Genomic DNA, 24751 nt, shown 5'->3' with positions numbered 1-24751 from the left:
TTTTTCTTTGTTTTTTACTGACATATCTTATAAAATATAACACAAACATGTTAGGGCCAAGGCATGTGCATTTTATGCGTACACTTAATCAGAAACATGAGAGAGAGCTAGCACCCCTTATATTCACCTTGCTTAGTATTACATTAGTCTTTTGTTTCATAAATATTATTTTTAAGTGTTCACAGTATGGATTAATTTTAAGTCCCTTTGAGTAAAGCTGTATATATTTTAGTGTGAATCAAACAGACATGGCACTATGTAAATGAACGTTTGAGATATATATGTCACAATTGTGATTAACACCTTTTTCAGTGTTAACCCTCTCACATGGGGTACAGCATCAGTTATAGCTTGTGAATAAATGAAATAAATAGCAGCTATAGAGTGATGAGGATTTCCATTCTGTTTGTAATGAGCTGTTTTTCTGCTCAAACTGCATATTTTCCTTCGTACCTTATCTAAAGCTTATTTTACAAGCTCTTTATGTGTATTTTTTGACTGAGTAGGCTAGCAAAGCTTGACCTTTAGTTCCCTGAGCTGTTTTTTGTGCATCTTGAAAGAAGATATGACCAGGGTTTGAAGAAGTAGATTAACCCTGCAACATTCACAGTTTGCTGTGGAGCAGCAATTTGTACAATATACTCAGTCTTGGAGCTCACCTTAAATTCGTTTTTCTATGACTGATAACCAAAAAACAGCATTGTGACTAACACAGCAGTCTTACTCCTTGCAAGCACCATTTAAAGTTGGTATGGCTTCATGCTAGAATGTGTAAATAAGTTTAACTTTTACTCTCAGTATGAAAGCTACATTTTAATTTATAATCTTTATTTCATATCTTCAGATAATGTAGTACATTTAGAGATTCTCTTGTCATTGCAAGCCTCCAGAATTACTGTGATATGACATTTAAATTGCTAAGTTAACAAGAATGTTTAAGCTGTTAGCGTTTAAAACACTAATTGTCATATCTTCCTAATATAGTAAGGCCATATTGATGCTGTGTAACCCCCCAAAAAAACACCCAACAAACCAAACTTATGTAAATGAGTTCAACTTGAGTTCAATTTTTACATGCTATTTATATAAATTCAAATTGTTTTGAAAATGTAGTTGATTCATCATAAAAACATTCACATAAGGACATTCACAGCCAAAATCAAAGTATTGTGACTAAACATTCACTTCAAAATTAGAGATTTTTGACTATTTGACTAAGGACAGATGGTTGTACAGATATTCTATTTTTGTTGTGTACATGACTTTGTTTTTTAAATTATAATAAATTTGACTCAATATTGAATGAGGCTGGGCTGATACAGATGTTTGAAAAAAATGATTATAGAATTTGTTATGAAATGCCATTGCATCTTTTTAATAGTGTAGTAGAATAATAATACACTACTCTTATAGTAGAATAATACCTTATACAAGGAGCAATAGAAGTTATTTAGGACCAGTTAACTAAGGCATTAAGGCATTTTGTTAATGAGGCCAAGTTGCTGGGTTTGATCTCTGCAGGGGCTGGGATAATTACTGCAACTTTGTTCTGTGGCTGCTAAATCCTCAATTTCAACCAACTGTCTTGTAAATACACATGGTTGGTTGCAATCCAGAGTATGTTTCCTATAAATAATGAGTCAGTAGTGAAATGTAGACACTTGTGACAGCACAGTTTAAATTTTTAAAATTCATTAATTTATTTTTGGTGATACTAAATTTACATTGTTCAAAAATTTTTAAATGTGCAAAAAGGCATTTAGTGAAGGGTTTCTCTCCCACCCCTGTCTCCCATCTGCCTAGTTTCCTGTATCCTTCCCACTAGGTAATCACTATTATTAGTTTCTTATATATCCTTACAAGCACTGATACGTAAGGATATATGAATATATATATTCCCGACATCCTTTTAACAATAAATCATATTGCCCTTTAGCAAGTGATCTGGACTTCGCTTTTTCACTTAACAGTATGTTCTGGAGATCATTCCAAAGAGCTTCCTGGCTCCTCTTCACAGCTGCATAGTATTCCATTCCGTGGAAATACCATAATGTGTTTAACATTTTAATGGACATTTAGATTAGTTCCAATCTTCTGCTATTACAGCAAGGCTGCTGCAATGAACAATATTGTACATATTTTATTTTTGTGCAAAATATCAACATATATTCTATCTCTGTCTCTTTCTTTGGGATAAATTCCTAGAAGTGGAATTGCTGGGTAACATGCTACTTCCATTTGAAATTTTGATAGCTATCGTCAAATTACCCTGTTTTTTCATGGACTTGCTAGCATATGTTTAATTAAAATTTGAAATTTTTGCCTTTCTTATAGGTGAAAACATCCTTTTTAAAAAAAACTTTACATTTATATTGTTATGAGAATGAAGTCAGGGAATTTTTCATATATTTAAGAGCCATTTTTGTTTCCTTTTAGTGATCTGCCTGCTCATGTATTTTGCTCATTGTTTATTTTGGTTTTGGCCTTTTTGTACTGATTTTTAGAAGTCTTCATATTTTGAATCATAATAGAAAGGCCAATCTGAGGTTATAAGGTAATTTTCCCTTGTATTCTTCTGATTCTTAAATTACACTTAAATATTTGATCCATTTGTAATTTATCCTGGAATATGGTATGAGATATACATCTACCTTTTTTTCCCCCAGTTGAATAAATGGTTTTTCTAAAACCATTTATTGAATTATTCAACTTTTCCCCACTTTAAGATACTACTTTTATTATAAATCAAATTCCTGTATGTATTTGGGCCTGCTTTTGAAATTTCTATTCTGTTTCACTGGTTTATGTATTGAGGGACCAGTTCCACACTGTTTTTAATTGGTTTACTATCTCATAGGATTAATTCCATTCATGTTGCATTGCTTTTTTGGAGTTTTTGTGAATTTCTTGGCTAATATGTTTTTCTATACAAACTTTAGAATTACCGTTGGTTAAAAAAATGTTTTTGTTTTATTGGGAGCATGATGAAAATTCAGCTTAGAATTGACAACTTTTTATGATGATGTCATTCCATTTAAGAATATTTTTTAAGTCTTCTTGTATCCTTTAGAAATGTTAAATTTTTTTTCATCTTGGACTTGCATATTTCTGATCAAGCTTATTCCTATTTTATTTAATATTTTAATTGCTACTAAAAATGTTATCTTTTAAAATTACATCTTATTACTGGTTGTTTGTATATATGAAAATGATTGATGTCCATATATTCTGTACCTTGCTAGTTCAGTGAATTCTCTTATTGTTTGTAGTAGTTTTTGAGTTGATTTTCTAGAGTTTTAAGATGTATCCTCATATCATCTGAAAATAGAGATGGTTTTAACTCTTCAAATCAAATGATATATAATAGTGATAAAATAGGCATCTTGACATTGTTCTGATTGTAGAATTGCTTCTTGTGTTTCCCATTAAGCATTGTGCTAGTTTTGTATTGAAATAGATACATTTTATCATGTTAAGGAAGTGTACCCATTGATTCTTATTTTAATGACTATTTTATCAACAATGCATATTCAGTTTTGTCAAATGTCATTTTGGTATCTATGGATATAATTTTTTTTTATAGGAAAGCTCACAGGTAGATGGATATGACAATTTGATATTTTTTCCTGTAGATTTATCAATATGATGAACTTGATTTTTGTCTTGCTGCATACTTTCTAAAATCAAGTTTATGGCAACTTGATGACCTTTTAATTTCTGGATTTTGGGTTGCTTAAAGTTTAAAAATATATAAGTTTATTTTCATGGATACATAGAAGAATAACATTTCTTTAATAAAATGCAGGTGACTTGGGAGAAAAGGGAGAGCGTGGCCCTCCAGGAAGAGGTCCGAAAGGTTTGCCTGGAGCTACAGGTCTTCCAGGTAAGTGTGTTGTTTGGCAGGGTGAGGTGGAGAAATTGGTAGCAAGTAGAATAACATTTTAAAAGAATTGTTGTTTGATCACTTAAGCATATCAGTTGATCATAATGGCTGGCAGAAATGTTTAAAGACCACCTTTAATGAAGAGTTAAATGACCTGCAAATTATATCTGTAGTCTCTGTGAGAAAATTGCTATCAGGACTTGAAATATTAATTTTTTAAATAGATGCTATAAGAAAAATAGTGTCAAGGTCCAGGCAAAATGCACTTGTTATGAAATTCTAAATGAATGGGGTCTTATACATTTCTAACCCAATTTCCAGTTTCTAATATATATATTTTTTAATCTAACATGCCAGAGCAGCAGGAAAATTAACCTGTATTTCAGCTATTCATGTTGCACAGGTAGTAAATGAAATTCTGTTTCAAAAGCTCCCCTTTCAGACATTCAGACCCTCTAAAAACTCATATCCAAAAAAAAATACAAACCTGAACATTCCTACTCAGAGCCACAAAGAGCCACACACAGCCACGCATCACAGCTGCGTCAACGGAGGCAATAGAATAGCCCCTGTGTCAAGAGCCCAGATTCTCTCACTGGGTGTTCTGTTCTATTCATACACTGGCTACTCTGTCACCAGAGTCCACGCTGGAACACATGCATCCATTGGGAAGTGGTTTACAAGCCCAAATGTAGAAATGGCATAGCAGGGCCGAAAGCCAGTTCAGTTAAGAGCATAAATGATGTGCACCTTTCCAGCAAATTCTCTCTTACAGTGGCTGAGGCAATGGCTTAGGAAAGCTCCCAAAGCCCTAGGTGTCTGTTGCTGAGGACAGCTGAGGTGAGAGGGGCTGCACATTAAAAAAAAAAAAAAAATGAGGTGATCCTTGCTTCCACAATGGAGGATTTGGAAAACTTGGTTTAGGGAAATTTAGGAAAAGAAATTACTGCTTTCTAATTCTGCCAGAGGGTTACCTATGTAATCATGGCTATAATTATAGCCCCAAACATCATTGCTTTCCAATTATCCATTTCATTGCTCCTGGGGATTGCTTTCTCATTAAACTTTTTAAAAAATATATGAATAATATGTCTGGAGGTAGCTCAAATAAATAGTGACTTTCTAAAACTGATTCATGGGCCTGTCAAGATATTTTCACAAATTAATACAGTTTTGTGATTGCAAATGGAAAATTTATGATTGGGGGAAAAAAAAAGGAAAATCTGGTTGAAACTAACTGGGATCAAGAGGAGGTTTTAGTATACAATAAAGTCTGCATTCATTGATGGATATTTGGAAGAGAGAAAGGAAATAGAATACTAAGAGTGCTTTTCTTCTTTACCAGTATTACTAATAGGGTTTAGAGCTGATAAAATATCATCATCACAGTTTACTTCCTTATCTGTCTACTTACAGGATAGCTCTCCTTCTCTCATTTGACAAATCACTTAACAGTTCTTGAACCAACAACTTGCATTATTGGCAACATTTTCCTTTTTGTAAACGTTATTATGGTTTCTAGTGATTCTTACTTTCAAAAAATCTATTGATAAACCCACATTTTAAGTTTAAAAATGGGAAAATTGAGGAAGACGAGTTCTGTACGTGCACCGTCCCAGACTGCCACAAGGAAGCACATTATTTCCCATCTGCAGTAGCCACTGGAGCTGATTGACGGGCAAGGGAAGGGGGATGCTCTTCAGCCATTGCTCAGTTGGGGAGGGGCTTTGCTGGTTTGCTGTTTTTAGTACATCAGACCACCACAAAATCAATTATAAATATTGGCATGCAAAACCCATGTGTAGGCAAGATGGTAGGGTACAACAAGCTCATCATTTGCAGCTCTCTGTGGGCTGCCTCATGAAAAAGAAATCAAGTTTGTTATAGCTGGCCTTGGAATTTAATCTTATTAATTAATCTGATTTGTTAAGACATTTTGTGGACTCTCTTTTTGAGGACTCCTAAGATCTGCCCTTTCTCTTTGTCTTTTCCTTTTCCTTTCTTCTTCTGGCCAGTCCTCTCCCCTTTCTTCCCAGGCCCACCTCCAAAATCATCGCCACCTCTCTCTTCTATGTCACTGATGATCCCTCATTTCCTTCCACCTGTCTCACATTGAAGCTCCCTCTTCTTGCTTTCCTCCTTCTAGTTACTATGCTCCAACCTCTGTAGTCTTTCTTATTTTAGACCTTTGTTTACCTTTCAGTTGAGAGGATATCTGACATTATTTATTGAAAAATCTGAGTTCCAGATTATTTTTCAAGAATGTACGCTAACTTTCAAAAGCACGCAGGTGCTGGACGGGAGGGGTCTGCTGCTGGGTCAGTGCTTTAGCTCGCAGGCAGGGAGGGCCCGTATTTAGCATACTCAGTCCACTGGGGCTTTGGTTTTTAGGTCAGCTCACATTCTCTTGTCTACACTGCGAATGTTTTCAGCTAAAAGTTTCTCAAGTCAGTCAAGTTTCTGACAAGAGCTTTTTGGGTCATTCTTCCCCTAAAGCTAGCACTCTGAAAATGGGCTGTTTGGAGCATGGCCTCTACGGTTCAGATATCCTGGGTTCAAATTTTGACTCTGACACTTACTATCTTTATGGCATTGGGCAAGTTTCTTAATTTCTATGCACCTCAGTTTTCCCATTTATAAAATAGTGACAACAATGACATCTCTCTGATGGGGTAATTCTGAGAATGAAAGAAACTCAATCTATGCAAAAAGTTCTTAGGACAATTCCTGTCTGTAGTAGGCATTCAAGAAATGTTGGTTATTAGTACTATTATTAATATATCAAATCTACTTTTTGCTTTTTGAGGTGGATGAAGGAGAGCTGCGGGCAAAGCTGGACCCCAGTTAAGCCCTTACAGCTTTTTTTCTCTTGCTTTGGATCAGCAGTAGTAGGTTACTCATCTCTCAATCAGCACGACCCCTGATCCCCAGACTGTGTCTCCTTCAAAATCTACTTCCACTCTAAGTCAGAATCACAAAGTACTAGTTAGCAGTACATCTATTTCATTGGTTAATTGTCCACCAAGAGGCTGGACCATTTTTTAATTTCCTGTAGAGCTTAGACTGTGATTAGGAATGTGATTTCTGGTCTCTTACAAACATAATAGTAATAGGACTTTAAGGCCTGGAGGCCTTCAGTGAGACTCTTTGCAGGAGCTTATCTGGAACCTTCTAGATAAATATACATCTTACCTAAAAGAACAACCCTGCAGAACAGCATATTCTGCAACTTGCTTTCTTGTCCTTTTTCCTAGATTTGGGGCTCAAACCCTCCAGAATGGAGAAAAGATCATTTGATCATTCTTAGTGCTAACATATCTAACATATTTTTAAAAAATGTAACTAATACCTTCATTATCTATCAGTTATTAGAATTCCTTTATTCTTTCTAGGCAGTTTTAGTTCTCTGACTACAGTGCTATAATTCTATGTCTCTGTTCAGTGTTAAGTATTACCTGCCCTTTCGGGTTGTGATGCTACATTGCTTACTGCGGACCATAGATTTTTATTATAACCATTACATTGACTATCATTTTGGCTATAGTGCTTTGTTTAAAAAGGGCACATATATTATCTAGTTTGTTTCTCACAGCCAGAAGTAGGCAGGGCAAGTATTTAAGAAATCCGGCCCCTACAGCCTGGCTGCCAGGGCTTGTGCACTATTATTTATCTCTTAGTGCTTCAGTTTCTTCCTCTTCACATGGGAATAACCACATCTACCTTGCAGAGTTATTTAGGAGGACATATGTGCATGTTCATACATGTAAGGTGCTTGGGACAGTGCCTGGCATATGGAAAACACTCTGCTAATTTAGCGGTTGTTATTATTGTTACTCTTTTTACATTTGAGAAAATATAGACCTCCAAAGTCACAGGTTCTGGCAAAGGTCTCTCTGGTCATAAGGCCTCTCAGGTTATAATGAGGCAGATATTCATGCTTCTGGAGTCTAAGTTCACACAGTGGACAAGATGATGGGCTGGCTGTCTGAAACTATGCTTCGTTTGTTTTTGCCACCCTTGCTATGTGACTTGGGCATGTCCCATAATCACTTAGGGTCTCTTCTGCGTCTCACAGAGCCGTGGGGATCGCATTTGTGATCCCTGAGACTTTACGGGTCAGCTAGTGTTACTGTTTTGTTGGGTTGTCTCGTTAAGAGTAACCATCTCTGTTTGCTGCCACTGAATGTGCCCATTTGGGAGCAGTTCCTTGGCACTCTGAGAATTTTAAGGAAAAATGGATCCTGACTTCCTTTTTGTACATTCGAACTCACTAGGGAAAGTAATAAATTAAGAATCATTTGTATGTGAACAACACCAGGAATGTGACTTGTGAGCTGAGATGCTTTTCCCTTCTTGGACATGGAGGTTAGAGCTGGCTTTGTGCTGGACCACACTAGGCTACAAGGATATTCCATTTTCTTGTGCAAAGTTTGAAGATAGGTGAGATTTATTTATGAACATTGTTAAAAAAAAAAAAGCACCCAGTTTCCGCCTGTGTTATAGTAGCCAATTATCCCATTTCCATTGCTGCAGCTATTTTATTTGGTTGTGGGGTCTTAAACTAATTTACACCAATTCCTTAAGCATATACTGCTTTGTGGAATACCATAAAAGTAAGCTCAGTATAAGAAATGTAAGAAAGTCCCTGGCACATACAAAAAATGTACACAACGGATGGATTAATCATCAGATACCCTATTTAATGCTGAAAGTTATTCGCAGTTTTTGTTTTGCCCACATACACGGTCCCTTTCATTCTATAGCATGTATTAGGTAAGAGGCTGCCCCCTTCAGAACGTTCCAGCTAGGATTGGCCTTCAACAGTGTAACATGCCTACCCTCTAGTGTTGGCACAGAGAATGACATCACTATTCATTTTTTTAAAAAAATCATGAAATGTTTGGCAATAACATTTAAAAATTTTATTTTTTAAATTGACATATAATAGTTAAATTAAAACATATTTATGGTGTACATTGTGATGTTTTGATGCATATAATATATAGAGCTCAGATCAGGGTAATTAGCATATCCATCATCTCAAACATTTATCATTTATTTGTGTTGGGAACATTCAACATTTTTATAGGTTCTTGAAATTTCAGAAAACTGTGTAATCATTAGGCAGTTAAGTTAGTATAGCTAACACACCCGAGCCAGGCAAAGCAGAATGAGGACACTTCACATCCGTACTGTCTCTTTTCCTTAAGAGTTGCATGGTTTGTGGATATCCATTAATGCAGCTGCTGGGCTAACCATTTATGCCTATTTTGTGAGCAGGTGTAGTGAATCAGCTTCACTTCTTGAGTGACTTAAACTGTGACATAAGGTCTCCCACCAGTGAGGCTCCCACACGAGTTTAGAGCACCCTTGAGAGCTAATGCCCTGTGTCAGGACTGATCAGAAACTGACAATCTGTTATGTTAAGGCTGACTTTTTTCTCTGGCATTTCTATAGGGCAAAACCTCAGAAAAATATCTTAGTTTCTTATGATAAAGCCATGGAAGAATCTATAGTACTCTCAGTTATTGTGCCTCTTTCTACTCCCTGGTCAACTCAGGCCCAGTGAATTAAACAAACACCGCTATCACCACCACCCCTCTGCAGAGTTGTTAGCAAACCAACAGGTATGAAAATGCAGTTGAATTAGGGCTATGGTTAAGGGTCCTAATTTCTAACTCTAGTACTTTCTAAGTATATAACTATGGACAATTATTTAATAACCTTCCTAACTCTCAGTTTATACATGAGAAAAATGGCTTCAATAATGAGCACAGTGTATGGCTCATTATTTAGTAAAAACATGGTAAAGGGAAAACGTTTTTATTAAGTGTTGGTGATGCTGACGACGACATCATCCAAAGCTCTAAAGGGCAAATTGCTATGTTTGCCAAAGGCAGAATTGGACTAGAGGTGTTTTTCATAAAATAAATCAAAGGTAGACAGGATGGCTTCATCAAGTGTTTTCTCAAAGGATGAGCAGAAATTTGGAATAAACTCAGCAAGCTGAAAAAACTTCTGGAATGTGTTGAAACAAGAAGTAAACATGAAAATATAAAAAGCTTTCCTTCTGCTTTTTAATATTGTGTGTTAGAGAATAAATTCCCTTACATTTATGGTTTTAGGCAGGGGGCTGCCCTACAAATGTTGGAAAAAAATGTATTGCTTGCTAACATTTAAAAATTGGGAGATATTTATCTAAAGACTCAGCTTGCTGGCTTCTCTTGAAAATGATCGGAAACCCGGGCAACACTGGCCTGTGTCCCCCATAGCAGCTGTCAGCTGGAGCCGGGCCTTGCCAGCCTCCACTCTCCAGATCACCACGGGCCTCGTTCCTCCTCCCTCTTACCTCCATGACACTGATGGGGGATACCAGTGGCCAATTTTCATTACTCTTGTACTATAAGTTTTCTTTTAGTAAAAACAGTGGGCAATTTCTTAATCCAGGCCCATGTTTTTATATTAGGAATCCATAAATTTTTTCTGTAAAGGACCAGATTCTTTGGCTTTAAGAGCCCTGTGGTCTCTGTTGTAGCTACTCAACTCTGCCCTTGTGGTGCAAAAGCAACCACAGACGGTATGTCAACAGATGACCTTGGCTGTGTTCTAATAAAACTATTTACAGAAACAGAATTTGGCTCATGGGCTGAAGTTTGCCCACCCTTGATCTACGTTACCTGCCCAGCTCCTATGGTCATTTGATTTTCTGCCTCTCCTTCGGGCATTTTCTCCTTCTAATCTTGATTTGATTTTGTTAAGGCAGACCTGGTAAGTCTCATTCGGGACATTTATACTGAGAAGGTACGAGAAGATCACCTTTTATATACATTTAGACCTGGCTTATCTTTTAAACCTTAAAAAAATAAATGAACTTAACCTTTAACTGCTCCCAGTGTCAGGGGATCTGAATAGGCACTGCTAAAGGCATAGTTCTGGTGTAGCCTCATTTACGGATGCCGTGGATTAGGGAGAAGCTTTCTGCGGGGTGGGGCTCACTGTTGGAAGAAATCACATAATCCTCTGTTTCATCACAACTCAGCATAGTTCAATGAAAGCTTATGGGGTAAATTAGGGGAAATTACATCTCTTCCTTAAAACTTATTAATATTTTGCCTGATGAAATTGCTTTTTGTGGATCTAATTGTAAGCACAAGAGGAAGAATGAGATGTTATGTAAAACAGGATCTCTAACCTACCTTCCTTCTAAAAATGTGAGATATATGTAATGAGACCACTGAATAAGACCAGACCACTATAATAGGACCAAAAATGACATACGCAATAAGACCATTAAAATAGAAAAGGAAAAGTGAAAACCATGGAGAAAGACAGAAACTAAGTAAACCTAAACAATATGTAATTAAACATGTTGATATGGCTTTCTGCTTTTTGGCTGATGACCAAGTTAAGATGGCTGAGATGGAGTGAGGATCTCTATAATATCATATTATCATGGCATATACACTTTCTTTTACACTGATTTCTCGTCACCATCTTTGCATTAATAGTATCAAAGCACCACTGGTGCAATGGGGTAAACATTCAGCAGAAGTTCCTCATTGTCATGGGGTGCCATGCCTCAGAGGATGTGCCCCATTGGGTGGAAACATACAATTGTTGAACATGGAGAAAGGAAGCCATGCAAGAGATGCCCCCAAGGAACTTGCTATGGTGGGGTAAGCCCCCTGGGGTAAGCCACTGAGGAGAATATCATGAAATTTTGTAGAGCTCATGGCACAGTCTTCTAAAAGACAATAATATCTTAATAATTGTAATAGTAGCCCTTATTTATCAGGTGCTTTCAATCACAGAATTTAATCATAAGGAAGGTATTCTCGTATCTTACAGACGAAGAAACTAAGAGGTTAGTGACTTGCTAATGTCACACGATTTGTGAATGGCAGAGCTAGAACTTAAAGCCATTTGTGTGTTTCCAAAACTTGTGTTTTTAACCAGTGAATTATACTTCTTGCCTGGGTGTTGCTCGCCTATTAGACATGAGGAATGCAGGAATGCTGCCACTGCATGCAGTGCTGTTCAGAAGAAATACAGTGTGAGCCACAAATGTGATTCACATGTATGATTTTAAATCCTCAAGTAGCCACATTAAAAAGGTAAAAAAAGCAAGCGAGATTAAGTTTAATAAAGCAGTTTACTTAATCTACTGTGTGCAAAATATAATTTCATCATGTAATAGATACAAAAATTATTAATGAAATAGCTTATTTTTTTACACTAAGTCTTTAAAATCCAGTTGTTCTTTATATTTACAGTTCATCTCCATTTGGCTTAGCTACATTTCAGTGCTCAATAGACACGTGGCTAGAGGCTACCAGAGTGCACAGTGTAGCCCGACTGACACTGAGGTCTGTTTTTTTTTTTTTTAATTTCCATGCAACTCAAGTCCATTGAAGGGATTTTATCATCCTTATCAGTCATCACTCAGCATTTCTGCCAGTTTGCAGCTACGAGGATTCTCCTGTTCACATGTGCTCTCTTTTATGTGTTTCAGGTGACCCAGGCCCTGCCAGCTATGGGAGAAATGGCAGGGACGGTGAGCGAGGGCCCCCAGGGGTGGCAGGAATTCCTGGTGTGCCGGGGCCCCCAGGACCTCCCGGCCCTCCCGGTTTCTGTGAGCCCGCCTCCTGCACCGTGCAGGCCGGTCAGCGAGCCTTTATCAAAGGGCCCGATCCCTGAGAGGCTTAGTGCTGCAGGGCTCTCTGCATAGACCACGCCTGGTGAAGGAGAAAGGCCACCCGAAGCTGGGGAAGGATGACGATTACCTTCCACGTGATTACAGAGGTCCTACTTGACAATCAGATTTAGAAGAATGGTGCTATTCACTAAGTCCTCTTCCCTTCCCTTGGAGGGAAGCGAGCAGAGTCATTGGTTAACAAAACACACACACAAACCTCCCTTTAAATAAATTTATAATCCTGTTCCCAGGATCTTGAACTTTAATGTGCTATACATATGTGATATATTTTGGGCCACTGTGCCAATAAACAAAAACAACTGTTTGTTTTACCTCAGTTGCAGTAGTTATTTGCATTTTTTATTTAGATGTTCTCAGATTATTGTTTCAGTTATATAGAAGATTACTAGCCTAGTTGTGAAGAAATCCCACTACACTCAATAGAACCGGTGCTTAAAATCCCATCCATGGGCTCTCTCAGGAGTGGCGAGAAGGGGCTATGTCACCTGAAATGATTTTCTTCTATCACATGTTAGTTTCCATCTTCAGCCTGAATTTTTGTTGAACTGTTATGTACTGTACCCCAAACCTGTTAATATTTTGAGCTCTTCTATGTGAAAACAAAGAAGGAATTTTAATACCCTGGCATGCATAAATTTTATTGACGAGACTATTTATTTTAAAGGCTTGAGGTAACATCTCTGGTTGTACCAAAGAAATAAATATGGTTTCTCTTAATCTCTTGCATGCTTTTTTATAAATAACCACGTTCAACAAAAAGGAATCACTGAACTTATTTAGATATATTAAAAAATTTTAAATTACTGGTAGTTCTATAGAACTGTGGTCTCCAAGCCCTGGGCTGTGGACCGGTACTGGTCGGTGGTCTGTTAGGAAGTGAGCTGCACAGCAGGAGGTGAGCGGCAGGTGAGCAAGCCAAGCTTCATCTGTTCATCTGTATTTACAGCCGCTCCCCATCCCTCGCAGCACTGCCTGAGCTCCGCCTCTGCCCTCCTCCCCAGTCCATGGAAAAATTGTCTTCCGTGAAACCAGTCCCTGGTGCCAAAAAGGGTAAGGACCACTGCATATGTTTACAATATTAGTGTTTTTTTCCACACACAGTAATTAAGAAGCCCTTACTATTCTACAGAGTGCTACCCTGTGACAGTTGTGTGTGTTGTGTACGGGCAGAGCTTCATGGACCTTTCTGGAATTCTAATGAAAGCTATGGACCCATACCCCAGAAAAATGCAAAAATGCATATACATTTTTTGTATAGCATTTCAGAGATTTCATGGACTCCTTTAATTCCAGCCTTGCTTTGTTTCTAGGTTAAGAACCACTGCCTTCATTCCAATGGTTTGTTAGCTCTCTCCTAGTCAGAACTTTATTGCTGCAAAAATCATTTATGTTTCACCATTTCTTATAAATTTTATAAAGGCAGCTCAACTAAAGCACTTAATAAGATGGGTATTTCCTGACCACTCAAGCACTTTCTATTTATGTAATCATATTGGTTTGCTATTTCCTTAACATTGACTTGAACTATCCAACACAGACTTAATATACTCACTTTATGTCACAGCGCATATGAGTGACTTGTCCTAGGGCATAGAAAAACAGCTCAGAATAGTCAATATCTCTAGTTAGTTTATGGAACTCAATCTCTCAAGTTAACGGGAAGCAAGCACTAATAGGATTTTTGATACCACTTTCCATATGTTTTAAAATTCTAGTCCCTAGTTGTTTTTGGTTAAATCAATCATTATATAATCTGTATTTGGATTTCTTTAAAACTGCTTATAGCATATAGTTCTGTGCTTCTAGCATGAATTGTGCTAAAATCTAGCAAAGATTCCAACCTGGCTGTAGAGATTAGTGTCATTTACACAGACTGAAAGGATGTTCTTCCTCTTGTCTGGAATATGATTTTTGGAAACGGAAGTATCTGCTATAGCTCCCTAAAATAATCTTTATAAAAATGGCAAACTTTTTCAGGAGCTGAGACACAAAATAAATTCAAAGAAATTATCTTTTCACCAAAGTGCTTTTATTTTAACTGGCGTGACATAATCAAATACAACAAAAGAAAAATTAGATAATCAAATAAAGTATTTCTAAGTTCTATATTAATAAGAAAATTAAAAAAAATAAAATTTCAAAGAACAGTTCATCAACTTTTACAAACCTCATATATATTAATATAAAGGCTGTACAACAAGCTCCACAGATACGGGAAACAACATTGGAAACAACCACTTACAAATAGATTATGCAAAACTACCACATTCCAAAATGGCAGGAACAATCAATTATCAATTTCAGGTAAGTGAGACAGTTTACGGAAGCAATAGATACTTGAGTTAGAAATTGCAAAGAAAAGTGCCCAGAAAATCCTTTCCATGAAAGAGTTGAATTTGACCAAGAATACCTCTCTAGCAAAATAGAAATCTCCAAATCGTCTTTGAGAGATTTTATAAAGTTGGATGAAGTGTCAACTGGAGCATTCACTGAGAGAAGAATGTGTAAATATTTAAAGTTGGTGAGAACTGGCATGTTAATTGAGGGCAAATGATTTCTGATTTATTTCTAGTCCAGGCTTCATCTCAAATATCTGCCAGGTTGGTTATAGAACTATGAAAATCACTTCCCAGTCTGAGCACATAAATTCACTGGCATGGTTTTAAGTAATTGGCTTCTGTATAGCAGAAGATTGTGAATGACTTGACTTGTCACATCAGGTTAGGTGATCAATTATTATTTGTGGATACTTTATATTATGGATACTACACCAATATTACTATTCTTAAACAGCATTAGTAAACTCTGATTTGTCACCTGACGTAAGCTTAATATAAATCCCTCCTTTAGAAGATCACCTCTGATTGCATTATTTAATTTTTTGGCTATAAGAGTGTTTCTGAGGTATTAAAATGTCTGCATTTAAAAATGAACCAACGTAGGTGGAAAATCACTAGAAATACATAAAAATTATTCCAAATATCAAGAATGATATTGGAAAAGGACTGAAAAATGAGTGAAAAAGCAGTATTAAGGAAAAAAATACTAGCAAACTAGTAATCTTCCTGTTTATAAATGGGCAATTGACATAAATTATTTTAAGTATCTTTTTAAGAGAATATTTTTGTTCAATAAACACAGGTCAAGTCCTTTTTTTGTCATATAGTAAAATAAATACTTTTCCATTTTGTACTTAGTTATTTTAGTGAACTTGTGTCCCAGGACATGTCAGTTTTCAGTACGTATACCTCAGTAAATATTAAATCCAATGGGCTAACTGTAATAATGTCTGTCTATAAATACACATACTCAAATGCTCCTTAAATAACTAGAGGAAGTATAACATATTGATAGATCTGGGTATCAGGAAGAGGATGCTGACTGATAATTATTTTTAGTTTCAGTAAATGGCAATCCATGCCAATTTTCTGCTTAACATGCCTTCACACATTGCTCTTGACTTCAAGTTATCTAAAATAACTGGAGAGAGAACAAATGAGGAAAATTGTGTCTAAGAAACTAGCTTTCTGAGATGTGTCTGAATTTGTCTTTGGCCTACAAGTTGAAAATTTGTGTGTGAAAATATAAAATTCCTTAGAGAGCACCTAGTTAATTCATCAGAAGGGAACGAACCTGCAGATAAGAATATTTCACTGCTATGACCCAGTATAAATTAATGTCTAAATCCACTGGCATGTCTTAATGTAATTAATTTCTGTTAAGAAAACATGCTATGTATTTACCTACTTATTGCCTGTTATCTTATTACTAATGATGTAAGAGCTTATATTTATGAGAAAAGCTAATTGTGAAAGTTCTTATTCAGGAACCTCTACAGCAATTGAGTCTCAAATGATTTTAGTGAGGTGATCACTCTGGGGGACAAAAGTCCCACAGTACTGCCAGCTTTCTGACTTTTGTTTCTGCTTATAATTCTCATCTGAAATCATTAGACCAGGCTTTTTATGAGCTGCCAGGGAGATGGGTTATAAATCTAATGATTCATGTGTCAAACAGAACTATAATTACCAGCATAACCCTGGTAAACATAAACCCTGCGATAGATCAATTACAGCTTCCTTGGACAGCTGTGGGGTTCACACTTGGTACAAGAGCACTTTGGGAGCATCCCTGTGGTTGACACTTTTAGAATGAAACTGAAGTGTGGCACTTCAGCCACAAGAAATAATGAAAGTAGATATGGCACTAATAACTGCACCTTAGAATTCCCTGATTTAGGGTCAAATCCTTTATTGCTGAGATAGGCTACAAACTCATTGTGCGCAATGAATATATAGCAATCAAGGGCTCAAAGCATTATATATATCCATGTGGGATTTAGAATAAAAGTAGTGCCATTCCATTTAACGTGAGTAGATTGAACTAAACATTAAATAGTTTGATAAGGTAAGATAGAGAACAAACAAAATGGGGGAAAATACATCCTAAATGTTATTTTAAAAATAAATAGTTGTAAAATATGCCTATACAATCTGAATTTAAATACATTAATACACTGAAAAATATTTATCCCTAAAATATACTTTAACACAGCAAAATAAAAAGTTGTAAAATAGCTAGCATCTTTACACCCACAATCTTATCACGGTCAAGCAACACGCATGCGTCTGATAAACTGAAATCTTATTTAACTACCCTCTAATTTTAGTGAATCTTCCCACTTTATTTGTATTCACTTTTGACAAATTCATGAAGCAAGTTAGCGAACTCCTTGAGTTGTACCACATATCACTCACTATTGGATTTGAACTTGAAATTTTTTCCCATTTAGGTTTCCTGAGACTTAGCTTTGGTCTTTTTTTTTTTTGAGACAGAGTCTCGCTCTGTTGCCCAGGCTAGAGTGCCGTGGCGTCAGCCTAGCTCACAGCAACCTCAGACTCCTGGGCTCAAGCGATCCTACTGCCTCAGCCTCCCGAGTAGCTGGGACTACAGGCATGCGTCACCATGCCCGGCTAATTTTTTCTATATATATTTTTAGTTGGCCAGATAGTTTCTTTCTATTTTTAGTAGAGACGGGAGTCTCACTCTTGCTCAGGCTGGTGTCGAGCTCCTGACCTCGAGAGATCCACCCGTCTCGGCCTCCCAGAGTGCTAGGATTACAGGGGTGAGCCACTGCACCTGGCCTTACCTTTGGTCTTAAAAGCCTGTCATATCTTTCATTTTTGCTATGCTGGATCTACTGTCTGAAGGAATTTTCCCTGTGTTCACCCATGCTTCATTCAATTTAACCAAACTGATCAGTTACTCTGGCATAATTTTGTTGAGTAAAATGTTTGGATTATAGCTACAGCTATACCACACCTTAAAAATGAAAACTATCATTTGTCTTGTTTTCTGAAACTTCCAGTGGTTGAACAAATTAACGTAATTAATGCTACTTTAGCAGCCAATTAACACATGAATACAATTCAATGGGCTAAGTCACTTTGAAGTACATAGGCTTAAAAGATACAAATCCAATTCTTTTCTGAACCTCCTCCTCTCAGAAGCCTGTGTAATCTTTGAGTGAGGTAGAGGGTATAAAGGCAGAGTGCTTTTACACCACAACATTGAAGTATTAAGAAACAAGAGTGGGAAACCACAACAGGAAACACTTGTGTGTCTCAAGAAAGTGGACACAGACAAATGTGAAAAACAATAGCAATAAACAAATCTGCAAAACTACTCCGAGGATTCATTAAACAGCTCCAGCATAACACTTGCCCTAGAAATTCTCCATCCTGCTACTATAAATGTTAGGAAAGTAAAAATGGTATTTTGAAAAAACAGTGTTCCTAATCTTGCTTCTGTAAATAGTGATAGGTGTTTAGAAAAATAGAAACATTATTCAAATCTAATTGTAAAATTTTAAGCACATCGAACATTATGGAGTTCAGACATTGTATAATTTTAGAAATTGTCTACTTCTTGTGATAAGCTAAATCTTTTTACCTGTCTGTCAAAAGAGAGTATGTATCCTGTCTGAAAGGATGATTACTTAGGTGTCTTCATATTAATCACTAAAATATGAGGGTAGTGTACAAAGTTATGAATAGTAAATTTGCACGTTAAATAGCTATATGTGTGTGTTTATCTATATATGTATATATCCACTGAAGAAATAAAACTGAAACAGTCAACAAATCAAAGGTATAGTGCCTGCTTCATAAAGATACTTAAAATTAGGAAAAACATAAATTAACAAAAAAAAATGAGTTACAAAAGTAAAAAAAAAAAGTGCAAGGGCAAAGGTCTGATTTCATTGTCCACTAAACTGTTCCTAGCCTCGTATTTCTGTGAGTCTGTTCAGTTCTTCTGAACAAATTGCTTTAAACACCATCTTGTGGACAAAAGGAGGTATATCATAGGTTCCCAACAGATGAGAAAGACTGAACAGCTAAACCTTATTTAACTCCTAAAACATACTCATAAAAAATTATGAGCCAAATATCAAAGGACAATTTTTACAGACAACATATCTTAAGATAATTACTTAAGCTCTATAAGTGACTAAAATTTTAAAGTTTCAACAACATCATGAAATATAGAAATAAGCATATGGGGTTACTTTACATTATGATCACAGGTACAAAGTTTAAAAGGTTAAGACTGGCTGTGTTCTGTTGTAGTTAGGAGTAATGGTAAATGTCTTCAGTTGGAAAGAACAATGAACAAATTCATGCATTATTTTTCCTTTTTTCTTTAGATTCCAAAGACCACAAATATTAATTGAAGTCATCTCTTGTTTGCATAGAAAGACTTCTATCTGAAAGTGTTAACTGATCTTGGAATAATATGCAAGACTGGAATTCAAACATACTTGCATATGGAAATCACAGTTTTAATATCCAGGCCCATAATTATTTTTATTTATTTATTTATTTATTTGAGACAGAGTCTCACTCTATTGCCTGGGCTAGAGTGCCATAGCTTCAGCCCAGCTCACTGCAACCTCAAACTCCTGGGCTCAAGCAATCCTTGTTTCTCAGCCTCCCGAGTAGCTGGGACTACAGGCATGTGCCACCATGCCCAGCTAATTTTTTTCTATATATTTTTAGTTGTCCAGCTAATTTCTTTATATTTTTTTAGTAGAGACGGGGTCTCACTCTTACTCAGGCTGGTTTCGAACTCCTGAGCTCAAACCATCCGCCCGCCTCGGCCTCCCAGAGTGCTAGGATTACAGGCGTGAGCCACTGCGCCTGGCTCTATTTTTCTATTTAAATACTCATGTTATCTGGAGTGCAAATGAAATAATTCATGAAATTTGATAATTCTTCTCCCCTGCTGTGGACATCTCTGACATCTATGTGGAAATAAACATGTATCTTGGAATGGAATAAAATGGTACAAGAGATTTGGCAACCACGAAGTTATTTACAGGAAAATTTCCCACCCTACTTTGGGGCCCAAATTATTTACTTTCTTTTTATTAAAGGAATTAGGAAATGCCAAATCTCCACTTCATTTGGTGTTATATTAGCTGGACCCAGCATTTCATGCTTCCCTTTGTCGCATATCATGTATATAGAGCCGAGGCAGAAAAAAGGATCTGCAGGTAAATAATAGAATGGGGTGAGATAGGGCTTGGACCATGGGGACACAGCCCATTTTTTTCTAGTTATGTCAAAGTTAGTCAGATGTCCCAGTTACAAAAAATGAGCCTGAATCATTGTGATAGCTCCATTTTGTAATATGAATCATATTATATTATATTTCCACCTCCCTCCCTTTCCTTCTCAAATTACCTGAAAAAATCCAAATCTTTGGAACAAGATAAACCAGTCAAGCATTAAGGGAATTTGAAAAAAGAAAGATTCCTAGATATACAATTTGTAAGGAAGGATGCATGACATGTTTTGTAGACTAAAAATGGATAGAATTTATAAAACAAAATGAATTGTGTCTTTTTATGTATATGAAAGGATCAACTAAAAAAAATCCCCCCCAAATTGATCACCATCAGCAAAAAAGTCCACAAAAACATTAAAATGATAAAATGAACACTTTTAAATTAGCAAAGAGGCACAAAGAAAGATAAACAACCTATTAATTAATATGAAAAAATAATCTTTGAAAACATAAAATGTTTAGCTTTAGGACAAATTCAAGTAAATTAATATGAGTGGCAGATAAATTGCAAGCTTTCAGAAAATTCAACAAATTAAAAGTTCAAGATATACACATAGCACCAAATTTTAGATCTATGTACACTTTTTTGGGATAAATTATCATTTTACTAAGAAAACACATATGTATATTCCAATTGTGTGAGTTTAAAACACAGCACCATTGTAGGTATTGCACAGGAAAGAAAATCAATTTAAAGTTAAAAACACTTAAATAAAATAACCTTGAAAAAGAAAATAAATAAACTTGGACTTGAAATATACAGTATAACTCAGTATGAAAGAACTAAGAGGTTGTGTGTATGCACAGCCATGTAGGCATTACCTGACCAGCAGTTCATTCATTTATAATGAAAACCAGTTCAAATCATAGGTGCCTTGGAACAAACCCTGCCTTAATTTAGGCACACTCCTCAGACATACCTCTGTTCACAGCTTTTTCTAATTTCAGTGGGCTTGTCTTTCCAAACTCATTTTTCAATTAACAGACAAAAGCAATCCTCCTACCCTGCTTTAGCCAAATTGAAATCTACACTGTTTCTTGAAGAGGTAAGAACCCTGATTTCTGAGACAGTAGGGCCCTGGTGCCAGGCTCGCAGCATCTGCGGAACCCACCAGCTAGATTTTAGCAACATCCTCATGCCCAGTATTCCAGAAAATCAGTTGTTTTCAACCAACAATTTCTCAAAATAATGTATAGCTAATCAGTAGACATACCGTTTAGGAGTTTGGTTGATGATCACTATGTTTTTGTTTCCTTTCAGAGGACATGGTTTTGAAGCGAGTGTTAACTCTTCAGTCTGAGTGCTAGTTGCACATTCAGTCCCATGGTTTTCCTTCGTTGAGCTGTACCTCGTGCTGCAGTTTCTGGAGAAACATTATCTTCCTTAAGAGGGTTTGGGCTTCACTTTCACAATATGCATTTGCTGACACCACTCATTCATCTTCTAGGGCAAGTAGATTTCTTTTCCAGCTGCTAAAAATCCCATCCTTTGTTCTGATGGCCAGTTCTTGTCTTAACGTCTGAGGGTGATGAGGTCGGAAGGATAATGGATACAGGGTCCCAAAGATCTTGCTAGGCCATTTAAGCTCCAGGAGTACCAAAGACAACTTGGTACCTTCACCACCAGACATCTCTCAGGGAAAACAGCTTTCTGTTTACCAAGGAGAAACTCAGGGACGGGACCACAGAGGGTTAGGCTTTTCTTGTGGAACTCATATACAAATGGAATTCGTTCCTTCCTTTTCATGCAGTACATATACATGCTAGTGGTGATTGCTTTGAATAGAGCTCATTACACAGAGTTAACAAAATCATTTCAGTAGTTGGCTATGGTGGGTTTTTGGGATCCCTGATAAAATAGGCTCCTGTGTTTTTTCCAAAACATAAGTTATAAAGTGAAGCTCTTATTGCCTATTTTTCTGCATAAATAGGACATATGTAGGTATAAGAATCCTTAAGTTATAAAGAGTAGTCAAAAAACATTCAACAGGAGCAATGCACTATATCCAAAAAGTTGACAAAATTCTTAGCAATGATAATAAATTTAAACACCAAGAAAACTTCAAGATAAGTCTGAAACTTTAAAATTCAGAAAGCAAAGGCCAACCACATGTCGATGAGTCTGCAAAATGGATATCATCACCAGTCTACTAAATCATAAGACGTAATTTGTTTTTGAAGAAGAGCTATTGATAAGATTTGCTTGTGTATTTCATATAAAACTGAATCAAAAGCATAGTAATGGTAAAGTAAAACATATGGAATGAATTTGGGAAAAATCTAAAAATGCTGATTTGCAATTCCTGTAGGAATAGGATTCAAATGGTTGCTTTTAATGTCTGGCCTACACCAAAAAAAAAAAAAATAAATAAAATAAAAGCCCACATATCATGAGGGTTGGCAGACAGTATTAAGGTAACTCCAATGGCAAGGAGGTATCACCAGGAACCAAGTCTTCTTCAGGTGTGTTCATTTCCCATCTGTCTGCTGATGGGTTTGAGACACAGGATAGAGGCAATCTTCTGGGTGACATCTTCCACTGGGTCCTGGGGGGCCCTGGGGCCCTGGGGCACCTGGTGAGCCTGGCAAACCCAGAGCTAATAAAATAAAAGACCTCATCAGACTGCAGATCACATATAGCCCTCCCTCCAATCAACATAGATCATTCAACTTGACATATATGTAAGGACCAAAGGGGAGAAGCATGGTTACCATTTTTAGAGGCTTGCTGGTGTCGTGAAGATAATGTCACTATTACCTGAAGTCCCAGGAAGACCAGGACTCCCTGGCAGCCCAATTCCAGGTTCACCTCTTTCTCCCTTCTGTCCTCGGTAGCCTAAGCGAGAGGTACATAAAAACAGAGATATAAAAAGTTTTATATGGCAATAGCACATAAAAGAACCATTTTCTGAGTCTATGATATTTATGTGATTCCTTCACCTAACATAAATAGAATATCAGCCATCTGCTTTGTATTAAGCACATATTAAACTTGCGTATCAAACAGACTGAGTACAACAGAGCAATGAGGATCTTAAAAAGATGCAACTACTATAAAAAGTTTCAACTAGTCTAACTCTTAGTGAAATTTTTGGCATTGAAAATGAAACCTCAGTAACTCAAATCAATCATTCATATGTTCTTTCAAATAGTTATGACAGGGTGTGTGAGCCCTCTTCATTAGGAATTCTGACTAGAGGCTAGGTACAGGGTAAGGAAAAGAAGTATACTGAAAGAGTCCTACTTAAAATGAGAACAAGATAATATAAGAATCTGGATCTTAGTCTGAGAATTAAAGGAAATGAAATAAACAAGCAACTCATGATTTTAATATTAAGTAAATGATAGCAAGAGTGTGAGTACATGTGAATTAACTTATCTAAAGAGTCAGGTCTGTGTTCAAATTAATGACTATAACAATATTATCTCCTGTCTAAGGAAAGTTTACACAGCAACCCCATGTTTTCACATGGCAGTTTATAATTCCAAAGGAGCTTCAATAGTGCTAGAAAACAGGGGATTGAGGGGTTCTCTCAAATGCACTTCATCAACTTAAGATATTTTAACCAAAATGAATCAGGTCTAAGATCTGTGTACATTTTAAGATAAAATCACTCTGATTATTGAATATGCTTGTTATAGCCTGAGCTAGAACAGTACAGAGCAATTTATGTCTCCAGGAGTCCTTATCCCTGCTTTAAAAAAAAGCATAAAACATTTTTATCTGTGTTTTATTTATTGACATTCAAGTAAAACTTTGTTTGAAGAAAAGGTTCTGTGCTAAAAGAGTTTTGCAGTGATGGTAAATAGAGCTTTTATTTCGAACTTTTTCATGCTTAAAGATTTCTGCCAGTCCCAATGAACAGAGCAGCTATGCAGAATTAATGCAGACACACAGCAAGGGTATAAGAGGGAGAGCATCTCAGTAGGAAACAGTAGGTCCTAGCTCAGTTTGCCTTTCCATAAAGGTGTGTTATTATAGTAGGACATGACAGGAGGGGAAAATTTAATGCTCCCTATGAACAGTATATGTAATAAGTTATTTTCCATTATTGTTGAGAATTAGACATTAGCTTTGGAGTTACCATCCTCAGTTTTGACTTGGCCATTCAACGTACACAGTATTATCCAGATAACATTAGCAACACAATCACTACACAGTTATTTCTTTGCTACAGAGGTGTGACTTGACCATAAATGTGAAAATAGTGGAAAAAAAGATATATATTAAAAAATATTTTGAAGTATATATTGGAAATACATATAGCCAGAAACCTTCACACATTTAAATTTGAAAATTATGTTAAAGAGATCCAATACAATCCTAAATCCTAGAGATAATAATGGCATCAACATGTGGCACAATATCCTAAGTTGATATATAGTCAAATTTAAAATATGTCTAAGATTTCTTTGATATAAATGACTTTCACTTAACATATGTGAACAACAGGGAAAAATAGTTGTACTTAGGGTCATTTGAAAGCACCCTTCCAAATCTATTATTTAAACATTTCTCAAGT

The 24751-nt window shown here is 36.3% G+C and overlaps 2 protein-coding genes across 2 annotated transcripts in view; one reads left to right on the top strand and one right to left on the bottom strand.

Moving 5' to 3' along the window:
* The window catches only part of COL9A1 (collagen type IX alpha 1 chain), an 82749-nt gene extending 69906 nt beyond the window's left edge, over window positions 1-12843 (top strand). Inside the window, exons 37-38 of the mRNA XM_045542252.1 lie at window positions 3806-3883; window positions 12396-12843. Of these exons, the coding sequence (XP_045398208.1) occupies window positions 3806-3883; window positions 12396-12580 (263 nt within the window). The 3' untranslated portion in view covers window positions 12581-12843. The remainder of the gene's footprint in view (window positions 1-3805; window positions 3884-12395) is intronic.
* Window positions 12844-22106: 9263 nt separating this feature from the next.
* Window positions 22107-24751, bottom strand: part of COL19A1 (collagen type XIX alpha 1 chain) — a 308626-nt gene continuing 305981 nt past the window's right edge. The window contains exons 50-51 of the mRNA XM_045542219.1: window positions 22987-23064; window positions 22107-22825 (exon numbers count right to left, since the gene is read on the bottom strand). Of these exons, the coding sequence (XP_045398175.1) occupies window positions 22698-22825; window positions 22987-23064 (206 nt within the window). The 3' untranslated portion in view covers window positions 22107-22697. The remainder of the gene's footprint in view (window positions 22826-22986; window positions 23065-24751) is intronic.

This window comes from Lemur catta, chromosome 2 (assembly GCF_020740605.2).
Source record: "Lemur catta isolate mLemCat1 chromosome 2, mLemCat1.pri, whole genome shotgun sequence".
In the NCBI taxonomy this organism is placed as follows: Eukaryota; Metazoa; Chordata; class Mammalia; order Primates; family Lemuridae; genus Lemur; species Lemur catta.
The sequence above is the reverse complement of the archived record's forward strand: the minus strand, read 5'-3'. Positions and strand labels throughout refer to the sequence as shown.